Below are 18,300 nucleotides of genomic sequence, written 5' to 3' on the forward strand. Positions count from 1 at the left end.
ATGAACGGGGGAGGGGCAGAGAGAGAGGGAGACACAGAATCGGAAACAGGCTCCAGGCTCCGAGCCATCAGCCCAGAGCCTGACGTGGGGCTCGAACTCACGAACCGCGAGATCGTGACCTGGTTGAAGTCGGACGCTTAACCGACTGCGCCACCCAGGCGCTCCGAGCCTCCTTTCTTAAAAACCAACCAACCAACAAACCAACCTGGTGGCTCACCACTGCCAACAAAGGAAACTTCAAGTTCTTTAGCAGGATTTTGAAGGCTCTACAAAATCTAACTCCTGTCTTTCGGATCTCATTTCCCAACAGTTTTCTATCCCTTCCATCCATCAAGTGTACTTATTCTTTTCACCAAGATTATGGACTTCTGATTTTTGGTGTTTTTTACATTGTCCAGAATTCTCTCCCAACATCCTACATACCAGCCTTCAATACCCAGTATTAAATGTCACAATCTCTGAGATGGTCCCCAATTCGATGTTCTGGGCTCCCACAACATTCAGTATTCATGGTTACTGAGTGAGGGTCTGCGCCCTCTCAGGAAGGGGGGGCCCAGCTTACCACATTTACATGGAGTTTGTACTGATTACAATATAGATAGACGACTCTGGATACCACTCTGGACTGACATGCTCTGGTGGTTTGTCCCAGCTTCCTTCCCCCTCATTGGCCCTACCTGTGCATGGTGCTATTATGGTCCTTATCACAGGACACTGTAATATTTCCATCTTATTTCCTTACATTTCTATCTTCCCCCACTAAATTCCAAGGACAGGACTGTGTTAATATTATTCTGGCATCACCTGGACTAGAGACTGACTTTAAGTGGGTGCTTAATGTTTGTTTAATGACTATATAAAAGGTTCCAAACAAATTCTATATTAAAGCCTACCCTTGGATAAAATACTCCAATACTTCACGTGTGTGTGTGTGTGTGTGTGTGTGTGTGTGAGAGAGAGAGAGAGAGAGAGAGAGAGAGAGAGAGAGAGAGAGAGATTTAATGAATAAGGATTTTAGTCTTTTTCTTTTTTTTTAGAAGATTTTTTTAACAGTTTACTTTTTTAATTTATTTATTTTTGATAGAGACAGAGAGAGAGAGTAAGCAGGGGAGGGGAAAAGAGAGAGGGAAAAAAAATCCCAAGCAAGCCCCATGCTGTCAGCACAGAGTCCAATGTGGACTCATGAACTGTGAGATCATGACCTGAATGGAAACCAAGATGCTTAACCTACTGAGTCACCCAGATGCCCCGAATGAATAAGGATTTTAAATGAGAATGCTGGTGGTGGTGGTTGATGGTGGAATTCTAGGAACCTGCCTGTGAGGTGAGTTTTGTGAGCATCTTCCTAGTGCTCTTCAAATTACCCCCATTTAAAGGGTTAGAACGCAGGGTTGCAACCCTGAGTGAAAAGACAAAAGAAGCTAATGTATATCTCTAAATCCCTAGATTTAGAGACAGCTCATTCTTCCCAAAGAAATTTCCCCAAAGCAAATATTTAGAATCAATTTATACTTGGTTTAATAGGGGGAAACTTATGTGGCACTTCTGGTTGACTAAACACAACCCCGCTGACTGCAGACTGCAGGGACAACAGTTGGATTAACATCTTGGTGACACAAGGAGCCTATAGGGGATGTTGGCCTCCAAGAAGGTTCTGCCATGGGTCAAATGCCTATTCACTGTCAGAGTCATGGGAGGTGATCTGGTCTCTAGTGAGAGCTGCTGAGGGTGCTGAGAGGCTCTAGACTTTGGAGGTGCCTAGCCTGTTAGGATTTCAAGGAGGTAGCTAGTATGAGAATAGGTCTGTTACGCAAAATGCTCCTAAAAAAAAAAAAACAAATCCTGCATTCTATGTATCCATAGACTTGGCCTGCAACCACTGTGACCCCTGCCCCTGCCGCAGGTAGGACGTCACATTCAGGAAAAGCAAGTGAATGCTGTCTGAAGTATCTCCTCCCCCACACTGCCCACAACCCCCAACACACACATACACACCAATCAGGCTCTACTTTCTTCTTCAAGGCAGTTCCGGATATATGTTTTAATCTGCTTTCACCTAGACACAGATTCTAGATGCATACACAGAGCAGGCAATATGCATTGTCCCTATCTCCTGACATCACCCTGGGGACAGTGACTTTTCCACTGGCTATCATGTCATTTAATTGACTCTTTCCAGATTGTGGTGATCCAAGGAGTTCTGTCTTCTCCTGACTGCTTTCTAATTCTTGGGAAAATACTCTTAAGCCTGGGACAGAACAATATATCTTAGTCTTTAACAATGTACCATCTACCTTCTGTCTCCACATTTCCACCTCTGCCCACAGAAAAGAGACACCCAGCAACCAATACTTCCATCCTCGGGGAATGGGTTAGGAAGGGGGCTCTCACCTTTGGCTCCATTTCCATACTTACTCTTCCCAGGAAAGAAAAGTTGTTTGTCTAATTGGGGAGATTATCATAAGTCATTTTTCAAAGGGATCATTGTTTTTGATTAGGTTAAATTAGTACTAACAGACACTGTTTTTTCATGATATACCTCTCCTCTAACTCTTTTTCACTCTGCTCTAGCTCTGTTTGGTAATCAAACCAGGACAGTTCCCCCTCCTCACAAAGGCAGAGGTCTGCCATTTTTGATTTTCTTCCCTTGTATATAGGAGGTGGAGGTCCTGTCATATTCTCCAGACCATCTTTACCAATTACAAGTCTAATTCTGAACTTTGGTCCCTCAGTTGGCTCCCTGCATCTATTCTTAATTATTTAAGACTTGGAGAGAAAGGAAGGTGATTAATTAGTCTCCACCAAAGTTCTGACAGTTAATAATAGCTTTCAAAGGCATTTAAAGTCTAGTCAACACTGACTACAACCTCTTCACGGTCCTGAGATGCACCTTATTTTACCTTTGCCTTTCCTGAAGTTTACAACACACAGATGCACACAGCCAGCTCTGCAGATAATGGTCCCCCAAAGATGCTTATATCCTAATTCCTGAAACCAGTGAATATGTTATATGTTACATGACAAGAGGGACTTTGCAAATGTAATTAAACTGAGGATGCTAAGATAGCAAGATTATCCTGGATTATCCAGGTAGGCCCAATGTAATCACAAGAGTCCTTATAAGGCAAAGAGAGGGGGAGGAAAGTCAAGAGTCAGACAGAGATTTGCAGATGCTATTTTGTTGGCTTTGAAGATGAAGGTGCCAGGAGCCCAGAAATGCAGGCAGCCTCTAAAAGCTGGTAAAGGCAAGGGAAGAGATCCTCTCATAGAGCCTCCAGAAGTAGTGAAGCCCTGCTGACATCTTGATTGTAGTGCAGTGAAACCCACTGTGGACTTCTGACTTCCAGAACCATGAGATAATAAAACTGTATTGGCTTAAACCACCTAGTATGTGGTAATTTGGTACAGCAGCCTTGGGAAATGAATACAGATTTTGGTACCTGAAAGTGGGGTTCTGCTGTTACAAATAACTAAGAATCTTGAAGTGGCTTTGGAATTGGGCAATGGTCAGAGATTGGAAGAATTCTGAGAAGCCTAGCTTCCCTTGAACAGACTGCTAGCAGAAAAGTAGATACTAAGACTCTGTTAGAGAGGACTCTGAAAGAAGTGAGTAGCATGTTACAGAAAATATATCATCATCTTAGGGAATACCTAAATTGTCATGAACAGAATGTTAGTACAAATAGGGACATTAAAAGTGTTGTTAGTGACAGCTCTAATGCGAATGAGGCACATACTATTGGAAACTGAAGGAAATTGGATACTTGTTATATAGTAACAGGAATCCGCCTTGATTTTAGCCTAGTAAAACTTGTGATCTCCATAACTGTATGATAATAAATTTGCATTGCTTGAAGCCATGAAGTTTGTGGTAACTTGTTATAATAGTAATCAGAAACTAATACAGACCCTACAGTCAGCCTAGAACTCAGACAATGAATATTCCTCTCCAAGTTACCAAACTATTCCCTTCAGCTGGCATATGGGACAAAGAATCAGTAGTGTGTTAATTAAGTGCACAGCATTCAGCAGCAGACAGACACAGGTTCAAATACTGCCTTTGCCATTGTATTCATTAATGAGTCAACAAATATTAAGCCCCACTATGTGCTAGACACCTTGCTTGACTGGGATAATAGGGAGCAAAAAAACACTAGATGTATGAATGTATGGAACTCACTTAATTCCTATGAGTCTCAAGTTCATTATCTAAAACATGGGAAATAACAGTTTCTCTCTTGCTTAAGTATGCAATGCATATAAAGTACTTACCACAGTTTCACTAAATAATAACTACTATTAATTCTTCCTTTCTCTTGTTCTAAAAGGCTATTTGTACAACAACAGGGAGCAACAGAACAGGATTTAAAGACTTTGAAGCTTCAACAACAAAGACCCTCTCATCAACACACATACTTCCTTGCTAATAGGTTTCTGTATTCCATGGCTCATCATCAAACACAGAACCAATCTCACAGGCTCAAAAGTGTCCACCTCAGGGCTGTTTATATACATGGTAATACTCTCTTCCGCCCAAAACTCTCTGACATGAAGCTTAGTGTGCGTCTAATGTAAATCATACATACAGACTGAGGCTTCTAGCCTTGCTACAGACCTTTGAGTCACCCTAGATGATTATGAGAACAGAGATGTGACACATGCATTTTTGGGTAAGATAGTATCTGTAGTTCAGAGTCAAAAAACATAAAAGAGAAGACTTGGGAAATGTCACCTTGTTACTCAGCTTGGCCCATGATACTGCCCAGAGCAACAACTCTGGACACTGGATTGGTGCAATGTTGGAAGGAAGCACAAACTGCCAGACTTTCTGGGACCATTAACAACAAACTTGTTTGTTCAGACTTTCTTCATTTTTAAAGTTTGTTTGTTGTTTATTACATTCACTGGCAGCTGTAATCTAGAGGCCCAGTACACTGTTTGGGACTCAGCAGTCAAGAGCCACACTCTAGTAACAATAAGCTTTTTAGCATCCTTGTTTTCTTATAGATAAAAATTTGGTTCCTAAAAGTTACTTTTTGTACCCCAACTTTCTAAAGTTACACCTGTGAGAATTACTTCTACAAAGCTCTCAATATCTTATTTCCATACTGGTACAAACATCCTTTTGTTTTTTAAATTTTTTTAATGTTTATTTATTTTTCAATGAGAGAGAGACAGAGAATGAGTGGGGGAAGAGCAGAGAGAGAGAGGGAGACACAGAAGCAGGTTCCAGGCTCTAAGCTGTCAGTATGGAGCCCAACGCAGGGCTCGAACTCACAAACTGTGAGATTGTGACCGGAGTCAAAGTCAGACACTCAACCAACTGAGCCATCCAGGTGCCCCACAAACATCCTTTTTTAAAAAGATTTATTAAGTTTTTATTTTAATTCCAGTATAGCTCACATACAGTGTTATATGAGTTTCAAGGGTACTCCTTTTTTCCTTTGTTTCTTTTGTTACTGCCATGTTCAGGACTGCCTTTTTCCATTCTTCACCTACCCACCTCTCTGGCAGTAGACCATTCCAGGCAGGACTACTGCTGAGGAAACTCTTGGTCTCTTTGAGATGAGAGTAGAATGACATTGATCTCTGCTTCCTCTCTTTTTTTCGACTCTGGATAATAAACTCTAAGTGCAGAGGCAGAAGAGGCTCTTCTCCAGTCCACATGCTCAAGTCCAGGTCTCTTGGCAATGAACTCTCTAGTGACCCTTTCCTAGAGGCCCCAAGGCTGTAGCCAGTGCTTGACCTGAATATGTTTCTCCAGATTAGGCAATGACCTTCTCAATTCAAAGTTGACTGCCTCTGTGAAAATGAACTTTTCAAGTCCTTTTGGAATCTGAACTGAGTTTCTCTGAAAACACTTGTCATTAAAGACCCTTGCTATTGCTGGGGACAGGCTCTCGTTTCTAGTTTACTAGAATCAGTGAGGCTTAAGGCAACGCTTGCTGGAACCGCAAAGCTTAAAGTAATTACAAGCCATTACCTCTCCTCTGCCCTCACTTCTGATTATAAGTAGGTCTTTCTTGTCCAAACACCTCTGAGGGAGGAGCTCCAAGCAATCCCAAACAATCCAAGACATCTTTCCCCCAGAATGAAGCGTAGACTCTCACCCTCCACTTCTACTTTGCCACAGAGCTCTCAGGCTACACGTAGCTTGTGACTTCCTCCTCCCCCTCCTTCCTTGGTCCTTTGAGACACTAGGGTCTTCCCAGTACAAACCTGAATTTCCCTTCTGATAAGGCACTTAAAAATTTAGCTACAAAGTATGGTGTGTAGACAAAACTAGAAGAGAAGGTAATTTGGAAACTCTCTTGTCCCATGCAAAACTCTTAAACAAAGAAGGATAAAAGTGTATTATTTTCCTAAGACATTATTCAAAAGTTGTTGCTCATGATGAAGTTTTCAGGGGCCAGACTGTATGCTCTAGTGACAGGTTAAGTGGATCAATGATAACCTAAGGAACTGTAATGAGTATCCATTTCCTGACCCTGCATTAGCTGCTTCTCTGCATCTGTGGGATTTGAAGAAAACTATAGCCTAAGGGAACAGTTCTTGCTGCTCTTCTCTCCTCGCTCTACCCTATAAAATGTATGCCCTGGAGCATACAGTGGAGTGCACGCAGGATTATATTTTCAGGAAGCACATGAACTCTGTTTCAAGGAAGAAATGTATTTATTATGTATCATGGTCCCAATTCTGACTGTATTCTGCCCGGGGCTAACCAATCCTGGGGGAAAGCGTGTAGAAAAAGGGGGAGTGGTGGGGGAGACACAGAGTGGAAGGAAAGAACTCTCAGAATCTATTTACTAAACAGAAATGTTTAATTTCAGAAAAACCAGGAAGTCTTCCATCTAGTTTTTCATTTATATGACCATTAAAAATAGAAGGGACAGAGTGTTCTTCTAAGAAAGAGATGAAGGGGAATGAATGAAGCCAGTACAGACAAGTTTCATGGCTTCTCCTAGGTAGAGGATTCTAATTCGCCTTCCCACACTATCTTGCTCCCTCCCTCCAGGCGGGGCAGAACACACCACACAAGCTACACAGAGAACTCCAGCAGATGTGGTGACTCCAAACCCCCAGAAAGTAACAGTGCATCTCACAAGGACTCACTCATGTTCCTCAGCTAGAGACCTCTAAGCCAGGCTGGCCCTCTGGCCCTGAGACACAGGTGAGAATGGACAATGCTGAGGAAGGAGCTGCCCCATACACAGAGACCGCTGACCTCATTTTTTTCCCTAATAAGGATCTGTACACACCTCCCAGGACTGTCATCACCATGACAACAGCAGAAGTTGAGGGTGAGCAGGTTAGTGGAACAGCATGCTTTCTAAATTCTCAAACGAGGCCTGAGGCTGTCCTCACTCATGAAGTGGAAAAATTCATGTTGGCAGTGCTCCTAAATGGATTCCAAAAAAACTTAAAGATCATGCCTTCTTTCTGGGGAAGAATCAGAGATGGAGTCTGCATAAAGCCCCTTCACGCAAAGTTGATTTTGTCAGAGAGGTAGGAATCCTAAAACAAAAGCATGAATTCCCCCTCACTCCCCCTAAAACTAGGGCACATAAACTATGTCCATCTACCACAGAGTGAAGAGATATGGCAAACCAGGGCAAAAACAATCCCCCAAAGACACAAAAAAACAGGCACTTTGAGAAAAATCTCTATAATAGAGCCTTCCCACAGAGACTTCCCACAGAGACTACTCAGAACAACTCAGACCTAAATTCTGAATGTGAAAGATAGACTCCTACCTTGAAAAATCACTAAAATAGCTCCCATTTACTATAAACATTGTTCTCTAGGTTGTGTAATATGCATGTATTATCTCATTTAATTCTTGTAACAACCTTATTAGGTGGACACTACTATCATCTCCATTTTACAGAGAAAGAAACTAGGAACCGGAAAAGTTAAATAGGGGACTCAGAACTGCTGAGTAACAGAGCTAGGATTTAAAGGAGGGTTACTCTGACCGAGAGCTTGAGCTCTTAGTGATGATCTCTCTGATATAGGGAAAGGCTTCCTGCTTCCTGCTTCCTGCAAGAATCATAAGTAGATGCCTTCCTCGCATGATTTCTGAGCCTCCAAAGATATAAGACAACCTCAGGAACATGTACTCTTGATTCTAGACCAGTTCTTAAACTTTGGGGTATATCGGGAGCACATGGAGGGCTTGTTAAACACAGATTTCTGGGCTCCACTCAGAATTTCTGATTCGGTATCAATTGTTAGTGTGTCTGCTCCAAGTATCGTACTTGGAGAACCACTGTCTGGTCCCTCAACACTAAGGTCCTCTGGGCCTTACTGCCTTAGTCACCTCATCTGCCTAAGTAATCTTTCACTGCTTAGTCCCAGATCCCCCGGGGTCTTCCTTGACAAACTATAGTGTTATGTCTAGCAGTGCTGTGTATTTTGGAATTCCCTGAGCTCTTCTGAAAATAGTATGTCCCTCTCCAGGAACAATTTACTGCTGCCTTAGGTAATGAAATGTAGAAAGAGGGGCCCCGGAAGGACGAGTAGGAGAGAGCAAAGCAGTCTGGTGCCCTGAAGCCAGACCAGCTGTCTCAAAGGTGCAGTCTTTTTACAACCTCTTGGGATTCCCTCTAGGAACTGATCACACAAGGGCACTCATTAAAACCTCTTGAGAACATTCACACTGAGAAAGTGAGAGTTGTAATTGTGAATGACTGGCCCTTTAATGCCCCCCCCCCCCCCAAATACATTCCTCCCTCTGAAGAAGCTGTAACTGGATGCCAGGCTCTCCCTCCTCAGCCCATTTCTTTCTCTGCTCAGTCTCACGGGAAGCTGCTAAAGAAGAAGCCCTTAGGCCAGGTCTGCTCACACAGAGGTGAGGCTGGAGAGAGGGGCCAGTCATCAGGATTAACCAATTTAATGCCTGACTTGTTTATCCTGCAGGAAACATCACCTGGTGATGTCCCCATTGATCCTTTCAGATCCTTATGCTAGGTTTTTGTGGACTGTGAAGATAAATGAACAGTTTAGTGACAAAGCAAAAGAATTCATCAATGGAGGAAAAACAACTTTCAGGAAGACGTGTGAATGAGGATTAGTGCACAGCAGGTCTCTCTCTCTCTCTCTCTCTCTCTCTCTCTGCCCAGCTGCAGCTATTCTCTACTAACAGTGCAGGCGTATTTTGAGTCCTAAAACTGTCAAGTGTCAAAAGGTCAGAATGGCAGGCAGAGGGGCCTCCCTTTAACTTAGTATCACTGTGAGGAGGTATGTTGACATGCAAGGCTAGGTCACCCATGGAGCACTGGGAAGATGGAAGGTCTGTACAGCTCAGTCCATGAGGACCGGGACTCGAATCAGGAGCCAGGCACAGTCCTGGACAGAAGGGATGAGACAGGAGGGGTTGGGAAACTCGGGAAGGAGAGTAATGGGACTCCTTCCCTATCTTCTATGTGAAGAAGACGGGTTCCTAACATTCTTTTAAATCTGAAGGAGAGACCTGAAATAATCAGCAGACAGCTCCTAATGCATATTTGCCTAGGAATACACACCCACCAGCATCATCAACAAAAGGAGAATGTATTCAACCTTAGTTCCTGGCTCACTAGACCGACCTGCAAACCCTCTGTGGGAACAAGAAAAGCCCTGAAGACAGGTGAGCAGGGCAAGGTTGTGGCTGCTTTCATAGCATCATTCTTACCATTCCAGATGCTTCCTATCCTGCTATACTTGGCAGCCCAAAGCCACTTCTTCACTTCACCACTGGCAATGGGGCTGCAGATTTGTCAATGAACTATTTTATGTTCTTCTCCTTGCCATCTGGCAATATTAACTCTAATGAATTGCTTTAGCTTGTGCATTTGTTTTTTTTTTTTTTTTTTTTTGACAAATGTGACTTTTAGTTGAATCATGCAACATTCACAAATAGCAAATGCTGGCTGATTAGAATCAATGAAAGCTCTTAGAATTGCCAGCAAAAATGGGCCCTTTGCTGCACATGTTATTCAGATAGCCTAATCATTTGAAAAGCACCTGATTATTTCTGGAAAGAATGTTTCACACACACACTTATGTCATCTGTAATGTATCTATGTATGTATTTGAATTTGGATGGATTCTTGCAAACCAGCCATGGTATGAATATAAGTGCTAGATACACTTGGATTTGGAGCTAGACACAGGGTTTGAATCCTACTTCTGCCACTTACAAAACTTCTTGAACCTGGGTATGTTTCTTACCCTCTTGGTGTCTCAAGTTTCTCACATGTAATATAGATCTAATAAATCCCTTGCAAGACTGTCATGGGGAATAAATGAGACCACATATATAATGAGCTCGGCCCAGTGTCTGAGTTGATAATGGCTCAATAATTAGTAACTATTATCATCATTATGATGTTCTATTAATAGAGGATTATGATGGACACCATTTGCAGTCTCTGTAATCCTTCCTTTCTGAAAACTGCCACAGGGATGGACCTCCAAAGCCATATTTTTATTATATGACATTGCTTTAGTGATTGGCCAAGAATAAGGAAACTAAGGAAATACGAGTTTAAGCAATTTGTCTATGCTCATCAGCCACTTGGCTCTTGATCCAACCTGGAAGATTCTCTTTCCTGAAAGTTTAGGTTAGGAATTAGTCCCCATTGGTCCTCTGAACTAAGACACTGTGAGATGTTCATGTCTGGAAATGTCCATGTCAAGGCAGTAAAAGTCAGTCTGCAGAGTGATACAGATCATCATATAGATGTGCAGAAAGAAGCAGATCTGACTTTAACCTGAAGTCAAAGAGTTTTCATAACTTGGTTTTCATAACTTTCCACTTCCATGAGAAACTCCATTCCATCTATCTATGTATCTGTTTATGTGTCTATGTATCTCTCTTTTGCTTACCACTTTGAATGGGGTTCCATTGTCTCCAACTGAAAGATCTTTGCTAACAGTGTCATTTCTGTGCATAAGACCACCAGATCTTCTCTGTGTAGCTCAGACAGCTTAAGTATTTGAAAGATGCTGGTTTGGGGCGCCTGGGTGGCTCAGTCAGTTAAGCATCCGACTCTTGGTTTTGGCTCAGGTCTTATCTCATGGTTTCACGAGTTCAAGCCCCATGTCAGGCTCTATGCTGACAACACAGAGACTGCTTGGGATTCTCACTCTCCCTCTCTGTCTGGCCCTCCCACACTTGCACTGTCTTGCTCTCTCTCTCAAAATAAATAAATGAACTTAAAAAAATAAAGAAAGATGCCTGGCTATTTTACAAAACAGCTACACACACACACACACAGACACCCTTTCTGTTTTCAGTTCTTGAAGGACATTAAGTAGAAAACTAAAATAATCATGCATGTATGTAAGGATGTCATACATATAAGAAAAAGAAGAAAGACTAAAAAGAGAACCATTAATATTCCTGGTCTTAAAAACAAACAGATCATCTGATTGCTTGCTAGAACCCACACAAGAAGAGAGAGACTTTGGGTCTTTACCTGGTGTTGCACTGGATACCGTTGGCCACTGCTGATCAGGCCCTCCTGGCCCAGCCCGTAGAATGCCAGCCTCCTCTAGGTGCACAGAGCTGAGTAAACACACAGACCCAAATCATGGTTAGACCATAAATGCCTCTCCAGATCTCCTGCCACCCTCAGAAAGTGCATACATCTCTGGAGGCAGGGCTATGTGCTGCTTGCTATACTATTCAGGCAATAAACATGTTTTATCTTTAAGACAATTTTGGTCATCATCAATGCCACATGACATTCACTAAATCTAACAGGAAGCCCATCAGAGGGCTAATGCCATTTTAACATCTAAATGCTGAAGCAGAGGAGGAGAGCTTACTACCAGAAGCCCCAGGCCTCTCTTGCTGATTGTCTTGTTTCTGGGTTCTCTATAGCAAAGACGAAAACACAAAAAATTATTTGGTGGTAACTGTAGCATCATTCCCATTTAGCTACCCAATTCCTTCTTGACCTTATTTTCTGTTTTACTCTTTCTGTATCTTTTACTTGCAAACAACCCATCCTAGTACATTTCCTGGGACTTGAGGAAGCCTATCATCACCACTCACAGATCCCAATTCAGAAGAAATCAATTCAGCATGAACTACTGCAGGTAGTGAGACATAAAGTGGGATATGCTTAGAGGCAAGTAGAGATAGAATATAAGCTATTCAAGGATGCAGCACTCATAAATATTAATCGATGTATGTCTAATGCCAGCACATAGAAGACCCTCATGTATTTGTTAGATGGATGAAGGAAGGAACAAAGACTCCAAAAGCAAACATCATCCAAGAACATCCTCACCAGAATTAGAGGATTATTTTAAAACAGACATCGGTTCATCTTGCAAATTAAGTTACTGAGACAAAATTTATACTACTGTCCGAGGGGTTATGTGAGGCAGCAGAGCAGACAATCTTGAACTATCGTGGGAGAAGCCCATCTATAAACTGAGTATCTTCTCACTCTGTGACTTTGAATAACGTATCTAATCGAAATTCACTCATTACGCTCTGCCCTACTGTTATTCTTCCCTCCATCTATATCCTAGAATACTCTCTTTTTTCCAAATAGTAATATACTTCGTGTGTTCTTGGATTCTACCAGCAACTTATATGGGTTTAATCAGACTCATTCTGAAGATGTAACTACCTGGGAACCAGCTCAGCTCAAAGCAGAATTTCCAGATACCGTTACATGATGTCTGAGGCTGGAACTGCCAGGAAGCCAAGCATATGTGTAAAAAAGAAGTATTCTTTAAGTTTACAACTCTAATACCTGCTCAGTACACGGTGGGGAATAAATTACATTTAGCTTCCATTCTGATTACATTTCTTATCCTACTTATATCTCATAATATCTTAATCGAAACCTGAATAGGAGGATACTTGGCTTTCTCTTCCCCACTTGAAAATAGAATAAGGAAGTGATAATGTTTTAGTATTTTATTTTAAGTGAATTTTTAAAGGTACATCTCATGGCTTTGGTACTTTTCAAGTAAAGTACGGATTCAACTGGGAGCGAATAAGCTGGTATTATAAACCATGCTTTCTCCTCTTATATGGTTTTGCAATGATAGCTCAGGTGCAGGCCAAAGCATAAACTGGTCACTAACAAACAGAAAGAATCCCTCTGACACCTCGTATCCTGGCATCTGCATAAGTGTTTCTGGGCTAAAATTGTGACCCTGGTTCCAAGGTGACATCTCACTATGCCAGCTATGATCTACAGCCCTTCACTGATTGCTTCTTGTTCAGACACAGCACCCATTATAATGATTTCTGCTCAACTTGTAATGCTTGAGAATGTGTTAATTTATTTTACTTTAATGCATTTCTAAAGGGGCTTAAAACTAATTTTTCATTAACTTAACACATACTTTGTGAGCTCTCTCTTTAGAAAATCGATCCAGGTTTGGTAAAGATCTACTTAAGTGTTGCTCACATTTTGAGGAGCTTAAGTTTAGAGTTTATTCCTTCTTTAAAACTAAATCCTTTTGGTGGGTGTTGATTGTTATGGTTTCTTGGTTTCCAAAGACACTCAAACATAAAGAATCTTTTATTTGGCCCCATGGCATTAAATCAGCTCTGGGAATAATGGTAGTTAATCAATTACTGTCACAGAGACAAAGTAGAGAAAGCAAAATTATATTAATCTGAGTCTTAGAGTAATGCTATTACTCTAGATTAATTTAAAATAAGCTAGATTGGGTCTCCAGATATTCAATAAAGGCCTTTCACATGGCTCATCCTCTGAAGAGCCCATGCCATTGAGGGAAACAAAAGAGTAACAAGATGGAAAAGATAAGGAGATTCTAATATGCGTAAACATGAACAAGAAGAGCTGATTACTGTGGTTGATAGGATATAAGAGGTGATGTGTGATAGCAAACCAAGGCAGACAACATGTACATATATTCCAGTACAAAAGCATCAGTGTTCATTATAATTTCTAAGGGAGGGACAGAAAGCATAGGTGGAGAAGGGATGAAAGAAGTTGTCATTAATTCCTTATAGAAATTTTGATGAGAGAAAGTATACAGCAGTCTGTCTCTGTAATTTTGCAAGAGACTCTTATTGCCAGCATTTGAGAAGCATTTGGCAGTATGTTCAATGTTTCAAGGAATAGACAGGGAGACAAAGTTCCCCTGTAAAAGTATCTAAAGCTTCTAAACAGCAGTTTCCAGCCCCTACACACACAATTTGTCTGAGACATAAAAGTTAAAGTACTTCTCATTGAAAAAAAGGAAGGAAACACATACCTGTGCATTCCTGCTCTTAGGGAAGCAGAGTAACGCCAGTCTGGGTTGGGCTGTCGTGGCTGCAAAATCACAAAGGGAGGTTGTGTTAATAAGGCAAAACAGACATCTCCCAGTGATCGATTAGTTGTTTCTTAAATATTTCCATGTATGTGAAAAAAAACATTGAAGGAGCCATTTTACGTGCAACTCTATGAGGATATCTGGATATACAGCGCTTCGTGAGAAAATTAGCTCATCAGGGTCCTTGCAAAGACTAAATATCATGAAAAACTAGACTTAATGATGCTGTGAGGACCAGCTGTGGCTTCGCCTTGCTCAAAACAGGTCTACGTTCCTAAAGCAGCAACAGGGGGAGGGCAGTCTATTTTGAGACAGGGAAAGCTTTCATTGTTTTTGCCCTCAAATGCCTCATTAAGGGAACATCTCCAATTTGGTGTTCAAGCTAAAACAGGGTGCACAACTACACAAGTTCTGCTGGTCTGGCCGGACTGCAGAGGACTGCAATCTGCTGCTGGCTTTGCAGACTGCAGCATGTTTGACCCAGGATGGATATGCCCAGTCATAACGCCAGTGACTGATAACTGCCTCTTCTGCTGACTGAAGAGGAATACTACAGAGAGGAAAATAAACCACTACGGGAGCTGGATCTTGTTTTGCTACATAATCCTTTTCATAAAACTGCACTAGCTCTCTGCTTTTCTGAGTGCTTTGCCTCCTCACTCAATTACTGTTCACCAAGCTCTGATTGTTTAACAGGGAGTAGCTGAAACCCAGGAAGAACCTGACTCACGCTGCACCACCTATGTATTAGAAAGATCTGTTGCCTTCTGTCTACAAACTGTCAATTCAAAGGGGAGTGGACAAAGAAGGAACAGGCCCCAGAAGACTGTTTGAGGAGTTATGGGCTGAAGAGAAGCCACTCAGGAATCACAGGAGACAAAATGGGGATGACTGTCACTATCTTGTATTTATTAGCAAAAAGTTTATTATTAAAAAAACCTGTGTTAGGTCTTCCTTTAAATGTATTTTCATGGCCCTGTCACTGAATACTGAGGTCTATGTGAGCAGAAAGATGAAGAGGTGGAGGCTGTATTCTGTATTTTCCTCTGGATTATAATTATCATATTTCATAGACACAAAGCCACAGTAATACCAGTAAACTACTTCAAAATGTCAATAATTCTTGTCCATATCATTTTTATAGTTTATTCAAAGGATGCAGAGTATTTCATAAAGACACGTTTTCACAACACCTAGGAAAGAAGTGATCAGCATCTCAACTTTCAGACTATGGGGTGGTTAGATGGTATTCAGAGAGTTAGCCAAAGTCAAGGCCCAGGAAAAGCTACAAGTGTAGAATACTTTTCCTCAAATGTCCCCACACACTAACTGCCCTCGCTCCTTTCAACTTTGCTGGCAAGATGTGAATATGCAAGCTGCTTTATCCTTGAAGCAGTTCTCAGAATACTACAGATACTCCATGTAAAGTAGCATGAAACTCTCTACAGAAGAAATGAAAGGGTTTCCCATTTTCCACTAGTTGTGTTGGAGGGAACCAAAAGAAACCATTTGCAAATCATCTTGTAAACCTGGAAATATGACTGAACTATTTGTATTAATCAAATCACCATCATCTCTTCCCTTACCATCAGCAGAACTAGTATCAACTGTGAGAACCTTTCTTCAGTAAAGACTTGGACACCTGTTAAGTAAATGTTGCCAATTTTTTTTTTCTACGATTGGATAACATTCATGATGAAAACTGCTGCCACTTGATCTTTGGATTGAGAGCACCAACCTCATTTTGCTGAGAGGCACAATTCTAGTGGGACTGACCATGGAACTCAGTTCACTGAGTCACTTCCTCAACGACAATTTGTCATGCTGCTATTTTCTATGATAGTCCATCAACAACAAGGTGCCTCTCAGATTCATTTGCCAGAATCATAGCTGTGAGATCACTTAGGGTAGTAAGATCAGGCAGGGAAAAGGTAAGGAAGAATACAGAATGTTTTAAGGATCCACACAATATTAGGCAATGAGATAAGCACTTTAAACATATTATTGCATTTATCTTAACACTTTTTTTGACCATAAATTCTATAAAAGGGATATATCTGTTTTGTCCATAAAACATATGAATATGCTCAGATATTCACAATACATAGCTATGTCCTCCGAGCTGAGCAGTGTTCAGGTATTTGGTAGGTTTTTAAAATGTTTCTGAACAAATTTATGATCATGCAAGGATAATATTAATGTATTTAAATGTATAGAAATAAGAAATCTGAGCTTTAGAGAGATTAAATTACTTGCCTGATTCAGTGGATTTGTTGATCGTTACATTTAGGTCTCCCTAAACCAAAGTTCGTGTTTTAAATTAATTTACACAGAATGACATGTATATAGTTGACCCTTGAACCACATAGGTTTGAACTGCACAGGTCCACTTATATGTGGATTTTTTTCAATAAATACCATACAGTACTGTAAATGTATGTTCTCTTCCTTATGATTTTCTTTTTTTAAATGTTTATTTATTTATTTTGAGAGAGAAACAGAGAGTCTGAGTGGGGAGGGGGGCAGAGAGAAAGGGAGACACAGAATCTGAAGCAGGCTCCAGGCTCTGAGCTGTCAGCACAGAGCCTGACGTGGGGCTTGAACTCATGAATCAGGAGATTATGACCTGAACTGAAGTCAGACACTTAACTGACTGAGACATCCAGGCGTTCTATTTATGATTTTCTTAATAACATTTTCTTTCCTCTAAGGCTATTCTTATTTTATTTTAAGAATAAAGTATATAGGGTGGTTCAGTCAGTTAAGTATGGGAGTCTTGGTTTTGGCTCAGGTCATGATCTCCCAGTTTGTGAGTTTGAGCCCCACGTCAGGGCCCTGCTTGGGATTTCTCTCTCCCTCTCTCTTGCTCCTCCCCAGCTTGCTGTCTCTTTCTCTCTCTCTCTTGCAAAAAATAAAATAAAATATAATAAAAGATTTTTTTTAAAGAATACAGTATATAATACATATAACATACAAAATATGTGATAACCAACTGTTTACATTCTCAGTAAGTCTTCTGGGCAACAGCTGGCTATTAGTAGTTAAGTTTTAAGGGAGCCAAAATTATAATCAGATTTTCAAGTCTGCATGGGTCTGGCACCCCTAATCCTCGTGTTGTTCAAGGGCCAACTGTACTTTAATTTTTTCTTTTACTTCTGAGTTTCACAGATATTGATTTACTTTTAAATGATACATAATTTAAAGTGATAAATGCACATGGGTTTCAACCAGACTTGATTAAAGTTGGAAAAACTCAAGTTTAAAGGTTGACTTCTGATATCTCTGACATACTGGAGACATATAGTGAGGATCTGAACTAACTGTGATTGTTTAGTTCCCTAACACTTGGATGATACATTCCAGAACTATGCTTATTTTCTATTGGTGAAAAGCCCCAGTATGTCTGTCATTTCAAAGCTTAGTCCTTCAGGACACTAATGGCCACAAAATTCCAGATGTGGAAAAAATGAATTAGGCAGTCCATATGGGTGATATAGCATCAATGAAGAACAGGAACCCACTTAAGATTCTATCAAAATTGTAGCAAAGATTTAATTTATCCTGTAATGGTATTATTACTATGTTATTGTAATATTTATACCATAGAATATTTGAGCTACAGAAGGATGAATCACTTCTTCAAGAAAAATTTAAAACAAACAAGGTTTAAAATACCCTGTCTCCTTAAAAAAAAAAAAAAAAAATCATTAGACCACTCCGGAAATGACACTCTGTCATGGAAATCCATGTTGAAGCTATCAGTAAATGGCCCTCTGAGACATGAAACTATAAGTACCATCTCCTTTTCCTTTCTATTAGGACTCTATTAAGGATGTATCCATTGCATATTTTTTTCAGTGATACTGTGTCAACACTGATATAAACTATGATAGGCAGAATTCTAAAATGCCCTCCTAAGATCCTCACACTGTCGTGTACATGCCCTGCATAATTTCCAAGAATAAATATGATGGCTCTCACTCTGATTAGGTTATGCCGTAT

At 40.8% G+C, this 18,300-nt stretch overlaps 1 protein-coding gene across 3 annotated transcripts in view; it reads right to left on the reverse strand.

Annotated features, from left to right (window-relative positions):
- The window catches only part of LOC121021282 (protocadherin alpha-C2), a 90,112-nt gene that overhangs the window by 20,478 nt on the left and 51,334 nt on the right, over positions 1–18,300 (reverse strand). For all 3 annotated transcript variants that reach the window (XM_040461549.1, XM_040461550.1, XM_040461548.1), the window contains exons 2-3: positions 14,239–14,297; positions 11,463–11,551 (exon numbers count right to left, since the gene is read on the reverse strand). In XM_040461549.1, the coding sequence (XP_040317483.1) occupies positions 11,463–11,551; positions 14,239–14,297 (148 nt within the window). The remainder of the gene's footprint in view (positions 1–11,462; positions 11,552–14,238; positions 14,298–18,300) is intronic.

Source organism: Herpailurus yagouaroundi, unplaced genomic scaffold (assembly GCF_014898765.1).
Source record: "Herpailurus yagouaroundi ecotype Mexico unplaced genomic scaffold, PumYag 280, whole genome shotgun sequence".
Lineage (NCBI taxonomy): Eukaryota > Metazoa > Chordata > Mammalia > Carnivora > Felidae > Herpailurus > Herpailurus yagouaroundi.